We start from the raw sequence: 16331 nt of genomic DNA on the forward strand, positions 1-16331 counted from the left end.
TCCTAAAACAACAGAGATTTGATTGGTGGTCTCCGTTTTCAAATAATATGGTCGTTTTGTGTCTAATACACATGCAGTTTTCTGTTCCTTGTGACATTTAAGATGATCTCTCCTAGTTATGGATACAATAACACCTCGGTGTGTCTCTCCGGGCTTTGGAAGTGGATTGGAATTGTCTCCACGGACAAATGATGCTGGTCTCTCCCCAGGCAAAGGTGTCGAGTGTGTGCACACCCTCCTGCTATGCTTTGTGTGCTGCGTGTGATATGCTTCCTAATCTTCCTATGCGTGTGAGAGGAGCCCCCTGGGGCCCTGGCAGGAGGACAGGAGGAGGAGCTTGGTCACTCAGGTACAGGTAAAGTGACGCGTTTGCTGTCAGTTTGGAGTCAGAAGCAAACATTCGAAGCGTGACTGTGAACATGAACGCGATCTGGACCCTAGCTGTTTGTTTCAAAGTTGTGAGTTTTGCCGTTTCTGGTCGGACGCAGAATTCATCCAGGTAAGTGGTGGAATTTGGTATGAAGGGAGTCGCATTCGTTTCCTGAACGAGAACGCCTGCATTCGTGAATGAATTGATGGCGCACAACCACCTCCGTTCGTCAGTAACGCACTTTTCTTTCCTCTGTGCCAGTGCTACGTTGTATCTGGTCTCAGGTCCAGAGGTGGTGCACGCTGGCACGCCGACTCCTCTGGCCGTCACCGTGTTCGGAGACTTCCCGGGCACGGTGACAGCTGAATTGGGACGTGGAAGCACCAAAGTATCGCTGACCGAAGACTTCCAAGAAGGTGATGTGCAGTCACAAGCCGATTCAAGCTTGAATTAGTTTCTTTTAACTTTCGGGAGGGTTAAAAGGTCATTCTGTTTTAAAGGTTTGACGAGTGTCCTCACGCTTCCTCCTGTAAGTATAGTTTTTATTTCTTCTCATGGCAGTAGAGGGGGGAAAAAAAGTCTTTCTGACTGGGATCACAGTGTTAACACTTATGTCATCGCTCCAGATTCCTGACTCCTTAACCCAGAATTCCCTCTTAAACCTGACGGTGCGGGGCTACAAAGGAAACACTGTCATTTTCACCAACACCACCACCCTAACCTTCAGTCCCAGGAATGTGTCCACCTTTATCCAAACTGACAGATCCCGCTACCATCCAGGGGACGCAGTCAAAGTCAGAGCCGTGTGTGTTCAGCTGGATAACCATCCATACAAGGACAGAGTGGATCTCTCTGTACGGGTGCGTCTCTATTGTCTGTGTGAAAGAACAAAGCCACAGGAACTCTGTTCTTTTTTCATTGCTCACTGGGACCTTGACTGATATTCCTTTCTTACATGCAGGATCCCAGTGGGAATATCGTTGACAGGTGGGAGTCCACGCCCAATCTGGGAATCGTGTTGCGAGAATTCCCTTTGTCCCAGACGGCTGCTCTTGGACGCTGGGTGATCGCAGCTACTGTGAATGTAGGGTTGTTGTTGTTTTCCCCTCTGCACGCTGTGATGGACTAAGAAGGAATATCTTCTCATCCGAGCTTCCCTCTTCTTACATGCAGGGTGTGGCTGACGAGAAGCAGTTTGTTGTGGAGCTTCATGGTAACGTGCATATCGATTTATTCCAAAATAACGGTGATGGTTTATGTTCGATCGGTCAGTTTGAGGATAGACAGCACTGGTTGACCTGAACAACATCAGTGGTTCAGAGTGAATCATTCTGACAACAGCTGGATGGATTCCTATTACATTTAATGCCTAGGATTTATCCAAATCCTTTTGCGATGCCTTGACTTTCCCTCTAAAACGGGAATGTCAAACTCATTTTGCATTGTGAGCCACAAACAGCCCCTGAAGTGGGTCGGACCAGTGAAACTCCCCTTTCTGTCGGTGTAAAGAAGTTTGACTGCACATTTGATCCCTGAAATATTTTGATATAGGAAAAAAAGACATGCAGTTTCAACTACATGCTGCTGTAGTAAATGAAGGAAATCTGTCAGCCTGATTCTTTGGGCTTAAATTGATTCCCTCTTTCATATTTTCCATCCTGTCGGGTCAACTGTAGTCTTCGACGAGCCGATTCTGGCCCCCAGGCTTTATATTTGACACCCCTGCTGTAGAATCGCCACGTACTTCAGCTCTACATTTTCTAAATGACTTAAAGTCACAGTTCCCAAATGGCAACGTCTGTTCCCTTTGGCGATCTTCCTGTCACGCCACTCGCTGACATTTTTGTTTTGACGGATCTTCTAATCTTCTTGTTGAGTCTCAGGTCAGCTTGTAATTTTCCCAGCGTCCACTTCTGCAGTGCTTTGTTCTTGGTATCGAAACTAGGATTAAACTGAGATCTACCAAAATGACCATCCTGTCTCACAGAGCGCCCACACTTTGACGTTCTGATCAAGACGCCGTCACACATCCTTGCTGGAGATGACGTCTCAGGATCAGTGAGAGCACTGTGAGCTCATCTGGATCATTTCAGCCAATAACATATTTTCATACATATAAGTGAAGCAAGTGAAGCAGCATTAGTGTGTTTTTCCATTTAGGTACCCTGGTGGACGACCCTTAGGTGGAACATTAGTTGTTTCTCTGGAGTCTGCTATGAGCAACACGACCTCTGCTATGCAAACTAAAGAGGTGAAGCTCTCCATGTCCCCTTTTCTTCAGTTTTTCATATCTTTAATCATAAACTGAAACAGCAATAGAAACTATAAGAGACACTATCTGTCATTTTTAACCTTCGCTTTCAGTTCTACGGATCAACACAGTTTTTCTTCAGCAATGATCAACTCCAGGCTCTGCATACTTCATCAGTTAGCAGTGACGGTCGTCCCACTGTGCACGTTACTGTCTCTGTTAACGACAGCACCACAGGTATGACGCATTTTAATAAACCAGCGTTGCTGCAAGTATAACTTTAACTTCACCAAACAACATAATGTTCTTTGTTAAGGGTTTAAAGTGAACAAAACCGTGAAAGTCCACCTGATGCAGAATGTATTCCAGCTCACATTCCACGATTTTCCACCCACGCTAAAGCCGTCGTTACACTTCTCTACAAACGTGAGTTATTATTATTATCATAACTCACATGTCAGAGCCTTTTGGACACAGTATTAGTGCCTCCTCTGTTTCACAGCTCAGGATCTCAAGATACGACAGGAAGCCGCTCAGCTCAGTGGATCTAAAGCACTCTGCTGTGGTTCAAATCAATCAGATAACGTCTGTGAAAAACGCAGAACCCACAGCTCTGATACTTCCTGTGTCTGAGGACGGGGACGTCCGCATCAGGTTTAAATTACAGGCTCAAGTTGTGACGCTCTTTATTCAGGTCAGTAATGTAATTCTCCAACACGCAAAGGTGGACTTGCAGAACAATCACAGTTCTGTACTTTTGTTGCTTGTAAGAGTTTCAGTAGCGTAAAAGATGACATTAAATTTAAGAGAAATGACTGAAATTAAAAACACGACCTCTGATGTGTTATGTTTTCAGAAGAACAAAGAAAGATGGAGAACATCAGTTCATAAGTGCACATTTTCTTTATCTTACTGCTATAAATACTGATTTTTAGGCCAGATTTCAGTCCAGTGAGGAGACTCTGAAGATTTCCAACAACTTCTCCTCTCCGAGCGACTCGTATGTTCAGATCGCCCCCGGCAACACATCTGCACAGGTATTATATACAAAGTTAATATTTTTAATATATCACAGCTGCATGTATCCAAAATGTAACTATATTTATTTAATTTCCAGATTGGCTTGCCTCTGCAGATAAATGTAGAGAGCACCTTTAACCTGACCAAGCTTCACTTTGTGGTATGTTTGGTTAAATACACAGTGTGTGCATTTGATTTTCTGCATCTTTTCTGCATTAAGGACAAAATGCAACATATTGTAAAGTAAAATTAATCTTATGAATTGCAAGAAAATCTTACAGTGGCCAGCACATAAGTGTCTAAGCTTCTAACTGTAAATCATTTCTGTGGCTTTGTTGTGTTACACACAATTACTCATTAATGCAGAGTACTATGTGTGTGTTTAAACACTGTTACCGGAAGTTGTGCACCTGTCCGTGACACTTCTTCAACCCATCAATGATTTAGTAATGTATGTACAGTGGGGCAAAAAAGTATTTAGTCAGCCACCGATTGTGCAAGTTCCCCCACTTAAAATGATGACAGAGGTCAGTAATTTGCACCAGAGGTACACTTCAACTGTGAGAGACAGAATGTGGAAAAAAAATCCATGAATTCACATGGTAGGATTTGTAAAGAATTTATTCGTAAATCAGGGTGGAAAATAAGTATTTGGTCACCTCAAACAAGGAAAATCTCTGGCTCTCACAGACCTGTAACGTCTTCTGTAAGAAGCTTTTCTGTCCCCCACTCGTTACCTGTATGAATGGCACCTGTTTGAACTCATCATCTGTATAAAAGACACCTGTCCACAGCCTCAAACAGTCAGACTCCAAACTCCGCCATGGCCAAGACCAAAGAGCTTTCGAAGGACACCAGGAAAAGTATTGTAGACCTGCACCAGACTGGGAAGAGTGAATCTACAATAGGCAAGCAGCTTGGTGTGAAAAAATCAACTGTGGGAGCAATCATCAGAAAATGGAAGACATACAAGACCACTGATAATCTCCCTCGATCTGGGGCTGCACGCAAGATCTCATCCCGTGGGGTCAAAATGATCATGAGAACGGTGAGCAAAGATCCCAGAACCACACGGGGGGACCTGGTGAATGACCTGCAGAGAGCTGGGACCAAAGTAACAAAGGTCACCATCAGTAACACACTACAACGGCAGGGAATCAAATCCCGCAGTGCCAGACGTGTTCCGCTGCTGAAGCCAGTGCATGTCCAGGCCCGTCTGAAGTTTGCCAGAGAGCACATGGATGATACAGCAGAGGATTGGGAGAATGTCATGTGGTCAGATGAAACCAAAGTAGAACTTTTTGGTATAAACTCAACTCGTCGTGTTTGGAGGAAGAAGAATACTGAGTTGCATCCCAAGAACACCATACCTACTGTGAAGCATGGGGGTGGAAACATCATGCTATGGGGCTGTTTTTCTGCCACGGGGACAGGACGACTGATCCGTGTTAAGGACAGAATGAATGGGGCCATGTATCGTGAGATTTTGAGCCAAAACCTCCTTCCATCAGTGAGAACTTTGAAGATGAAATGAGGCTGGGTCTTCCAACATGACAATGATCCAAAACACACCGCCCGGGCAACAAAGGAGTGGCTCCGTAAGAAGCATTTGAAAGTCCTGGAGTGGCCTAGCCAGTCTCCAGACCTCAACCCCATAGAAAATCTGTGGCGGGAGTTGAAAGTCCGTGTTGCTCGGCGACAGCCCCAAAACATCACTGCTCTCGAGAAGATCTGCATGGAGGAATGGGCCAAAATACCAGCTACTGTGTGTGCAAACCTGGTAAAGACCTATAGAAAACGTTTGACCTCTGTTATTGCCAACAAAGGTTATGTTACAAAGTATTGAGTTGTATTTTTGTTATTGACCAAATACTTATTTTCCACCCTGATTTACGAATAAATTCTTTACAAATCCTACCATGTGGATTCATGGATTTTTTTTTTTCACATTCTGTCTCTCACAGTTGACGTGTACCTCTGGTGCAAATTACTGACCTCTGTCATCATTTTAGGTGGGGGAACTTGCACAATCGGTGGCTGACTAAATACTTTTTTGCCCCACTGTATTTTGTAGGTGAGCTCTAAAGGCCAGGTGGTAGCTGCTGGGACCCAAAACTCCTCGTCCTTCTCTGTGACCCCAGCGCTGTCCTGGGCCCCTGCGGCCTGTGTCACCGTTTACTGCATCCTGTCTGACGGCGAGATCATCAGCGACGCAGCACAAATATCCATCAGTCGAGACAGCTATGTACAGGATCTCGTTTTATTATATTGCTCTAATGAATTCCCAACAGTAATCCTCTTCATCCTGTGCCGTACTCTGTGTGCGTGCTCCCCTCAGGTGTCATTAAAGTGGAGCAGTGAAAGCGCCCAGCCAGGTGAGCAGGTATCGCTGACTGTGACCGGTCTTGAATCCAGGTCTCAGCTGGCAGTCACGGTAATGGGGACACACGATGACGCCCTGCAGCCCGATCTGAACTTTAAAGAGGAAGGGGTATGACCGCAGTAACCATGCTTCCTTCTGTATAAATGCTGATTATGTCTGCAGACAAAAGCTTAAAATTCATCTGTGAAACATGAGCTCCTGCGAACCTTCGTCAGAAAGTCACCTGTTTTAGATACCGCACGATTTCCTTCATATTGTTCTCCCAGTCACCTCAGTCCCCCGGCACACTGTTCCCAGTTAGATACTGCACGGAAATTGAAAAAGTGATCACTAAACCGGCTCGTCCAGATATAACATATCTGTCTGCTTTGTTAGGAGGTGACTCCTGTTTCTAAGAGCTGGTAACCTCAGTGCTCTGGATTCAGGACCTGAGGCTTAAGGATCGCTGCAATAGAGGAAACCAAGTGTCACCTTTTCTCACCTCCAAAGCTCTGACAGTCTGTAGAGAGTGTGTGTGTGAGAGAGAGTGTAGGTGTGAGTGTGTGTGAGAGTGTAGGTGTGAGTGTGTGTGTGTGGTAGAATAGATCATTTAAAAACTGCGATCGCCTCAGATTCCTATAAAGACGCTTAGACTTTACGTCACACCTGACTTCTAACTCATGTGGTGATCTGACAACAATCCATTTAAAAACTTTCTCGCCCAAACAGATTCACTCTTACCCATTTTTCCTCTTCCTGTCCCACCACAGGACTGTGATCTTCAGATCCTGACCAATACGAAATTATACAGGAAAAACCAGCCTGGACCTAAAAATGGTAAAACGGCTGTTTTTTTTGTAGTTACGATACTGACTTGACTTTGCATCTTCAGTGCTATAAATACAATCTCATGGCTTTCAGAAGGACATGCCCCAGAGGTGCACAAGGACTGGCACCACTGGATGGATGGTGCTGAAGCTTTGCTGTGGTTGAACACTAACGTTAGGTAAGGGCTGAGAGGGGAAGGTGATTCATCTGATCCACTACAGGGAGTGCAGAATTATTAGGCAAATGAGTATTTTGTCCACATCATCCTCTTCATGCATGTTGTCTTACTCCAAGCTGTATAGGCTCGAAAGCCTACTACCAATTAAGCATATTAGGTGATGTGCATCTCTGTAATGAGAAGGGGTGTGGTCTAATGACATCAACACCCTATATCAGGTGTGCAGAATTATTAGGCAACGTCCTTTCCTTTGGCAAAATGGGTTAAAAGAAGGACTTGACAGGCTCAGAAAAGTCAAAAATAGTGAGATATCTTGCAGAGGGATGCAGCAGTCTCAAAATTGCAAAGCTTCTGAAGCGTGATCATCGAACAATCAAGCGTTTCATTCAAAATAGTCAACAAGAAGCGTGTGGAAAAACCAAAATAACTGCCCATGAACTGAGAAAAGTCAAGCGTGCAGCTGCCAAGATGCCACTTGCCACCAGTTTGGCCATATTTCAGAGCTGCAACATCACTGGAGTGCCCAAAAGCACAAGGTGTGCAATACTCAGAGGCATGGCCAAGGTAAGAAAGGCTGAAAGACGACCACCACTGAACAAGACACACAAGCTGAAACGTCAAGACTGGGCCAAGAAATATCTCAAGACTGGTTTTTCTAAGGTTTTATGGACTGATGAAATGAGAGTGAGTCTTGATGGGCCAGATGGATGGGCCCGTGGCTGGATTGGTAAAGGGCAGAGAGCTCCAGTCCGACTCAGACGCCAGCAAGGTGGAGGTGGAGTACTGGTTTGAGCTGGTATCATCAAAGATGAGCTTGTGGGGCCTTTTCGGGTTGAGGATGGAGTCAAGCTCAACTCCCAGTCCTACTGCCAGTTTCTGGAAGACACCTTCTTCAAGCAGTGGTACAGGAAGAAGTCTGCATCCTTCAAGAAAAACATGATTTTCATGCAGGACAATGCTCCATCACACGCGTCCAAGTACTCCACAGCGTGGCTGGCAAGAAAGGGTATAAAAGAAGAAAAACTAATGACATGGCCTCCTTGTTCATCTGATCTGAACCCCATTGAGAACCTGTGGTCCATCATCAAATGTGAGATTTACAAGGAGGGAAAACAGTACACCTCTCTGAACAGTGTCTGGGAGGCTGTGGTTGCTGCTGCACGCAATGTTGATGGTGAACAGATCAAAACACTGACAGAATCCATGGATGGCAGGCTTTTGAGTGTCCTTGCAAAGAAAGGTGGCTATATTGGTCGCTGATTTGTTTTTGTTTTGTTTTTGAATGTCAGAAATGTATATTTGTGAACAGAGGTGTGGACTCGAGTCACATGACTTGGACTCGAGTCAGACTCGAGTCATTAATTTTATGACTTTAGACTTGACTTGAAAAAATGTTCTAAGACTTGTGACTTGACTTGGACTTTTACACCAATGACTTGGGACTTGAATTGGACTTGAACCGGTTTACTTGAAAAGACTTGATATTTTACCCCAAATACAAAATTTAACATGCATATTATATAGAGATTGAAAATGTGACGTCATTCACGGGTAGAACCGCAAAGGATTCTGGGAACTCGTGGCAAGCGGTACTAGCGCACGCAGGCTTTCAATTAAAATCAGTTATACAGCGATAAAAAGAAACACAAGAAGCCATTGTATTATTAACTGCAATAGCCGGTCGCATGACAGCCATGGGAAGCCGACGGGTAAAGAGATCGGTTGTTATCGGATTACCTCGTTGAAGAGAAATTGTTCGAGCCATGTTTCCGAAGTAACAAAGAGGCGACGGGTGGCCTGGATTGCAGCCATTCAAAGGTCAAATATAACGTCCCAGAACCCTCCAGCTCACATGTTAGTCTGCTCCAAGCATTTACACAAAGGTCAGTGTTTTTTAGTAGTTAATACGTCATTTTCATAACATAACTGGTGATATAGGTTACAAGCAAGTCTGGCGCTGAACAGGAATTGTCGCGCTATGCTCCTTTATTTATTGTGCATAAATAGTGAATTGTCCTGACACAATATTGCGTTTCGCTTCTGTTATTATGGTACATTGACAAAAACATATACTTTTATTCACAGGATAAAACAGGTTTTTTGTATCACTAATTGCCCAGTACGATTACAGCATACAATATTATTGTCACTGCTACATTTCTGTAACGCGTACCAGAAATTATTTCCACTACTAATTAATTACCGTTGAGCTCAAAGGTCCTATTAATAAACGGTTAACGAATGTGTATTTATGACGACGATTTGTGAGACTGGTAAACTTATGATACGTACGATGGTCTTTACTTTCTACACGGTGCATTTCAAGGTCCTGTACCCATCCGTCGGTAAACTGTACCTGGGCTTGTTGCAGTGACCTGAAGTTACTAAACTTCATGAGTGTATGCACTCACTCCAAGAACCGTATGATTATAAATATGCATATAAATATGCTACGATGAGATAGCTGACTTCATCTAACTAGCAAATGTTGTCCAGGCTACGTTGGTGATACAGTTTTTTTAATGTGTATGATATTTTTGTCATGCGATTTTAAAGCCGGTCCTACAACCGCATCCAAGAATAACATGCAGCTTATCTCAGAACTGTCGGTGAAAACTATTCTTGGAGCTAGGTTTAATTGAGCTGCATTTTAAAGAGGTGCAATTTCACAATTTGTGTATATTTTCTAAGTTAACTATTTTGTCATGTGTTGAGAAAAACACAGATTTTAAAATTACATGGTCTAATATTTACATTTAGCATAACTGCAACATTATTTTTTCGTTGTTTTTTTTTTTTAAAGACTCGAAAGGACTTGAAATTCAAAGTTTCAGACTTGTGACTTGACTCGGACTTTTACACCAGTGACTTGAGACTCGACTCTGACTTGCCTGACATTACTTGAGACTTGACTTGAGACTTGAGGATAAAGACTTGAGACTTACTTGAGACTTGCAAAACAATGACTTGGTCCCACCTCTGTTTGTGAATGTGGAGATGTTATATTGGTTTCACTGGTAAAAATAAATAATTGAAATGGGTATATATTTGTTTTTTGTTAAGTTGCCTAATAATTATGCACAGTAATAGTCACCTGCATACACAGATATCCCCCTAAAATAGCTAAAACTAAAAACAAACTAAAAACTACCTCCAAAAACATTCAACTTTGATATTAATGATTTTATTTGGGTTCATTGAGAACATGGTTGTTGTTCAATAATAAAATTATTCCTCAAAAATACAACTTGCCTAATAATTCTGCACTCCCTGTAGTTCACTGAATATTGCTGCTTTTTCCTTTCTCTCAGCAATCGGACTTGGACAAGTGAGAAAATACTCGTTCCAGATGGCATTACTGCTATGGGAGCTTTAGCAGTGGTGATGTCGGAGAACCTGGGCTTGGTCTTCACTCCTGTGCTGCAAAAGGTAACAAAACACTCTTCACATTTCTGGTATTCGTGCTTCCTTCTTTTACGAACGAGGAGTTTTACGAACTGAGATGCTGAGGAGTTATCTTCCCCGACCTTCTTAATAACTCTCGCTTATGTTGTTTCATCGACAGCTGACTGTCTCCAAAGATTTTTCCTTGTCTCTGGGCGCCCCATCACTCCTCATCAGAGGAGAGGAGATTGTGTTGGAAGTGAAGATCATCAACCATTTGGAGCAGGAGATGGATGTATGTAGGACGCACTTTGTGGTACATTGTAGCTGAATAAGGCTGAGTTTGGTAAATAATCTGACATCTATTGACAGAGATCCGAGTCTCTCCCTGTTGCATGAATTATTGCTCACTTCCATCATTTCTGGCACGGCATATTTTCCCTGTTTTTAAAGATTGCGCTTTGCTGTCATACGTTTCTCTGCATATGTAGGTCATCGTGCTGCTAGCACAGAGCAAGTCCTTTGAGTTTGTTCTGACACACCGAAAAGATGCATCTGTTATCAATGCTCAGAAAGTCACCGTGGAGAGTCACGGCTCTGCTTCAGCTCTGTTCCCTGTGAGGCCTTTGGCTCTGGGTGAGGTGGAGATATCTGTGGATGCTGTGTCTGCAGAGGCCTCAGACAGTCTTGTTTGGAGAGTGATGGTGAAGGTATGATAAAGCAGGGAGATGTCTGAGCATAGGACGGTGCCTGCAACACGATGTCGCTACAAGATGTGCTTTTGAACTTATGCGGCACAGTTATTCCTATCATAACACTGAAATGCTTGTTCCTGAAGCCCGAGGGAGTTGAACAGTACTTCTCTCAGACGCTGTTCCTGGAGATGGAACCGGAGAAACGGAACAAATCCACAGCCCTCTCCTTCTCCTTCCCCCCAAATGTGGTGCCCGGCAGTCAGAGGGCCCGTGTGGTACTGGCTGGTAAGTCTGCCGTTTGTCCTCTTACTGTTCGTGCATGCAGTTTGTTTACTTTGAGTCATTTAGGCATGTATCATAGCAGAAAAGCAAGCGTCGGGATTTTCCTCAGCTATAGATTTCAGGTTCAGCTTGTCTTGATAGTCAGCTGCAGGATAAACGTTTCATCTTGCAGAACTGCGGCTTCCTGCTCAATGAGGCTGTTTTTTTTTCCATCCTTCTGTAACGTGTCATTTAAGCCACTTCCCCGACTTTCAAGGTGCCCATTTAAAAAAAATACTCTTTATATTCCATTCAAAAGTTACCTTATTTGAACACTCGTCTGGTGAAAGAGACACTTTCTGTTCCCATTCCGGTCTCACCTTCCAGCTCAAATTGCTCAAAAACAAACATGTTGTTCATGCGTTAAATCTTTCCATCCTCTGTCCTGCTGCTTCTCGCAGGCGATATCCTGGCTTTGTCCATCAACAACTTGGGTTCACTGGTTCAGCTGCCGCTTGGATGTGGGGAACAGAACATGATCCACTTTGCTCCAAGTGTATATGTTATCCAGTACCTGGACACTTCAAACCAGGATGACCAAGAGCTCAGGAGAAAGGCTCTAGCTTACATGATGGAAGGTTAGATGGACCTCGGTCACTCATAAAGATCACTGACCTGGAGAACTAGTTATCACAATATATAAGAACGTCTTCTGAGTGTTAAATTGAAGGTTCTCTGAGCCCATTAAGGGGTTTGTCACAAGCATTTTTGCTTTTTTGCTGTAAGGTTATCAGAAACAGTTGTCCTACCAGAGAGAAGACGGTTCCTTCAGTGCTTTTGGAAACAGCGACACCTCTGGCAGCACATGGTAAGGTCACCCGTGTGGTCCATTTTCATAAATGTTTTCTCTAAAATCGCAAATTTTCTGATGCTCCTTCTTCTCTCTCCTCTCTTCTTTCTCTGGATCCAGGCTGACGGCCTTTGTGCTGCGCTGCTTCCTCCAGGCTCAGCCCTACGTGATGATAGACCAGAGCATCCTGGACAGGGCTGTGTCTTGGCTCTTAAAACGCCAGGGCCCCCAAGGAGAGTTCAGTGAGGTGGGCAGACTGATCCACACCGAGATGCAGGGAGGGCTGGATAAGGGCCCGGTGGCGCTGACGGCTTATGTCCTGATTGCACTTATGCAGGATGAAATCTACACAGTGAGTTAGGGCAGAAATCTATTTTTAAGCTTTCTAGAAGCTGATACTTAAATGGACAGGATGTCTGCGAATGCTAATAATACTGTATTGGTTTCTCTGTATGAAGGAGATACACGAAGCCAGTGTGTCTCTGGCCAGAAAGTACCTGGAGGACAAAGTGTCCAGTGAAGTGATTAGTAACTACAGCCTGTGTCTGACGGCTTACGCTTTAGCTTTGGTCAACAGTCCCGTCTCTTTCACCGCACTGACTCAACTCGGCAAGAGAGCGGACTACATCGGTGACTCAGCCTTTTTTTCTATCTGAAGCTTTTATAAAAACAGCAACATCCCATCCTTTACTTACCGACTTATACAGTGGCTGTGTCAGTTAGCCTGTGGTTATTCTCTTAGATGGAGTGATGATGTGGAGTTCGTCTGCAGGCCCGAGGTCACGTAACCAGAAGCTGCCCTCAGCACAGATCGAGATGGCCTCGTATGTGCTGCTAGCTCACATCAACCGTGGCTCACTCTTTGATGGCATTACACAAATGAAGTGGTTAAGCACACAGAGAAACCATCTAGGAGGCTACGGAACAACACAGGTGAGACAAACCTCTTTTCCTCTTACTGATTCTCACCTGTGTACAGATATACAGCATATTTCAGCTCCGCCATGGATTCTCACAAATATTCCCACATTCTGCCCCTAAAGTCGATATTTATCCACGATGGCTGCATCTTCTGTTCCCTTCCTCAGGACACAGTAGTAGCTCTCCAGGCTCTGGCTTCCTACGCAGCGTTCAGCGGTGCCAATGCCATCAACCTCATGGTCAGTGTGTCTTCTCCAGAATCTTCATCACTGTTTCGAATCAACGCCACCAACTATCGAACATATCAAAGTCAAGAGGTGCATCCGTTACCTGGCGTTAGATGGTTGATATGTACAGTAACTGAAATTTATTTAATCTCCAATTTTCATTTCATGTTTCTCAGATTCCTGCTGAAAACAATCTGCATCTAAAAATATCCATGGAAGGCAGAGGCTTTGCCACATTTCAGGTGCAGTTGTACGGCTTCTCTGTTTCTGTGTACCGCTGTGGTTCCATTTCAGGAATTATTTGTAAGGTACAGATTTGATGAGAAACTGGAACTCGCCCTTACACATCAGGAATGTTTCCTCCATCGTGTTGAGCTCGACAGACGGTTTAACCACCAGCGCGCGAGCAGCATAAACTGCAGCAGCAGCTGTGCGCGATAGCTTCTCTTAGCACAACGTTGTGCATCATAAATGAAAATGCTGCATCATAATGGATCCCAAGCAATTAACGTCAGACAGCATCTGTCTGCACTGCAGATAAAATCGCTGAGAGGAGAACTGAGGTGAAAGGTTAATCTCTCCGTTGTGCTGTTAGTTTTTGTATGAGACGTGTGTTTTCTTTTAACTGTATACTTCAGCTTTTAATCGATAATCAAACATTTGTAACTGTTTCCATGACTACAGCTGAACGTCTTTTACCACTTGGAGAGGGAAACTTTTGCAGAGAACCACCAGCAAGCTGCGGACGAAGCTTTCTCATTACGCATCGATGCTGCTGATGGCAGCGACCGCAATCACATGATGTTGTCTGTATGCACAAGGTGAGCGGTTCACACATGGACAGTGCGTTTCTATGTACTGTATTTATTTTTATTTGGTTAACCCAGCCTGAAAGGATGGATTAGAAATGAGTAGATCAGAGGGACAGATCGGATTTTGCTCTTCTGAGTTAAAGTCAGAAAGGCACAGCTGAGATGGTTTGGACACGTGCAGAGGAGGGATGGTGGACGATGGAAGACCTCACAGAATATTCATGAATGTGGTGAAGGAGACCATGCAGAGGGTTAGTGTGACGGGGGAGGATGCTGGGACAGGGGGAGATGGAGGAAGATGATTTATCCAAGGAGCTTGAAAACAAAATCAAGTTTCTTGAAGACGTTTTGAGGTGAAACATCCATTACTATGAGCTGGATGACTGAGAACCTACGCAGACAAAAAGATTTATCATCATTTGGTTACTATGCATGTTAAACACTCTGAAAATTTTGTCCTCTCCAGATTAAAGGACAGTCAGCTGATACCTCACACAGGTATGGTTATATTGGATGTAGGCCTGCTCAGCGGGTTCACACTCTCTCCTGAGGCTGCTGTCCAATCAGCTGTTATCAGGAAGGTGGAGACGGCACCCGAGAAAGTCATCCTGTACCTGGATTCAGTAAGTGTTTGAAGCAGCCTAACGGCAATCAGCGTGAAGCTTTAAAACCCGCTCTATGCGTATTATTTGGGTGTGATATTAACCCCTTTTCATTTGCCCTGCAATGCTTCACCAGCACTGGTTTCCTACATTAAATGAAAATGCATGTTGATAAAATAGCAGGAATCCGATTACATCACGTGCGTAGTGACATTATTCTGGTGTCATTTGCAGCTCAACAAGTCAGAGGTTTGTATCAACCTTCCCCTCGTCAGAAACTACAAAGTGGCCCGCGTGCACGACGCTGTGGCACGCGTTTACGACTACTATGAGCCAAGTGAGTACGACTGTGAATAGTGTCGTTTTTAAAAAAATATTTAATGTGAATGATCGTATTTTTAATTTCAGCGAGAAACGCGATGAGCACGTACAATTCGCGAGGTCTGCCCGGCATGGACTCCTGCTTCTTCTGTGGTGCAAACTGTGATCTCTGCAGGCCTGGAATCACCATCACCATGTCCGCTCAGTCGATGGCTGCCTACAGCTTCAGCTGCCTGTTTCTCGGACTCACTGTTTTTCTTGTTTTCGTCGGTTAGATGGACTTGGACTCACACATTCATATGTACTGGATATATATGTGTCTTTTACACAAAACTCATTTTGGCCTCGTTCTATCCAGTGGACTGTTCCTTTGTTTAGTGCTCTCTGCTGTTAACAGTGTCTTCTTTTTTGTAAAGATGTGAATATGAAATGACTGGTAGTGGAAACGTGTTAAATTTCTTTTTATCTAACACATACTATCTAAAACAGATGCATTTCCATTTAAAGCTTCTTTAAAGCTACTATGATTCCATAAGTTGAGAAAAATGAACCATTAAATGAAGGAGCGCTGTAGCCGATAGTAGCAAACAGAAAAATTAAGGTGACGTTTTCCCTCATTTGCACACATGCCCTGTTGTGTCTCTGTTGGCAGGAAATGCAGATGTACTGAGCTGCCCAGAGTCATATAAATGCTAAAAAGGATTATTGTACAGCTCTGCAGACTTCCAGCAAATGTCTGACTTGTAGCTTTAATGTTTTTAATCCCTGTTGGTATTCAGTTGAATAACCTGCTGGATTGAAGCAGCACTCACCTCACGGAGTTTGCAGGTACACTGAAAAAGGGGAAGTAACCAGGTTTGACGTTACTGATGGAATCATTAAAATAATTGTTACTGTATCTCAGAACAAATGCATGTTTAAGTTTGCACCACATAAACTCTCTAATAAACTTTCTGCTCATCTGTTTTATAGTGGCAATAATTCACACCACTTTAACACTTACTGGATTGCATAAAATCTGAAGCTGAACATGACCTTTGACCTCACACTTGGTGACTTGTTCTTTCTTTTAATAAGCTATTGTTGTTTTTTGCATTTTAATGGAAATGCACGTCTGGTTTTTATGTAAAATATTTTTTGAAAGGCTCATTGGCAAAGTGGTTTCCCTCCAGGGACAATGAAGCTTTTCGGTTCATAAGTAAAAGCAGACATGGAAAGCAGAACATTAGATGTCCCACAAAAAGGAAAC

The 16331-nt window shown here is 43.7% G+C and overlaps 1 protein-coding gene across 3 annotated transcripts; it reads left to right on the forward strand.

Annotated features, from left to right (window-relative positions):
* Positions 1-398: 398 nt before the first annotated feature.
* Positions 399-16076, forward strand: LOC308388921 (CD109 antigen-like). Of its 3 annotated transcripts, XM_080869933.1 has the most exons (32): positions 399-499; positions 632-786; positions 871-899; positions 997-1230; positions 1332-1454; positions 1544-1583; positions 2358-2439; positions 2531-2621; positions 2735-2858; positions 2938-3047; positions 3124-3315; positions 3557-3658; positions 3739-3801; positions 5716-5886; positions 5980-6132; positions 6774-6840; positions 6925-7009; positions 10321-10438; positions 10575-10688; positions 10885-11103; positions 11232-11373; positions 11811-11987; positions 12136-12217; positions 12320-12551; positions 12658-12829; positions 12942-13132; positions 13288-13437; positions 13524-13589; positions 14032-14168; positions 14626-14782; positions 14996-15098; positions 15170-16075. In XM_080869933.1, exons 1-32 carry the CDS (start codon positions 420-422, stop codon positions 15355-15357), a joined length of 4149 nt encoding a protein of 1382 aa, XP_080726059.1. In that variant the 5' UTR covers positions 399-419; the 3' UTR covers positions 15358-16075. The 3 variants fall into 3 exon arrangements, with proteins under 3 accessions (XP_080726059.1, XP_080726057.1, XP_080726058.1); XM_080869931.1 differs by having other exon boundaries at positions 5716-6132; positions 15170-16076; XM_080869932.1 differs by having other exon boundaries at positions 5716-6132; positions 6928-7009; positions 15170-16076.
* The last annotated feature ends 255 nt before the right edge of the window (positions 16077-16331 follow it).

Source organism: Rhamphochromis sp. 'chilingali' (assembly GCF_963969265.1).
Source record: "Rhamphochromis sp. 'chilingali' genome assembly, chromosome: 21".
In the NCBI taxonomy this organism is placed as follows: Eukaryota; Metazoa; Chordata; class Actinopteri; order Cichliformes; family Cichlidae; genus Rhamphochromis; species Rhamphochromis sp. 'chilingali'.

Coding starts and splice junctions, on each gene's coding strand:
- LOC308388921 (XM_080869931.1), top strand. CDS start 420: ATGAACGCGATCTGGACCCTAGCTGTTTGTTTCAAAGTTGTGAGTTTT. Junction 6,841..6,924: donor CCAGCCTGGACCTAAAAATG/GTAAAACGGCTG, acceptor CATGGCTTTCAG/AAGGACATGCCCCAGAGGTG. Junction 11,988..12,135: donor TCTAGCTTACATGATGGAAG/GTTAGATGGACC, acceptor TTTTGCTGTAAG/GTTATCAGAAACAGTTGTCC.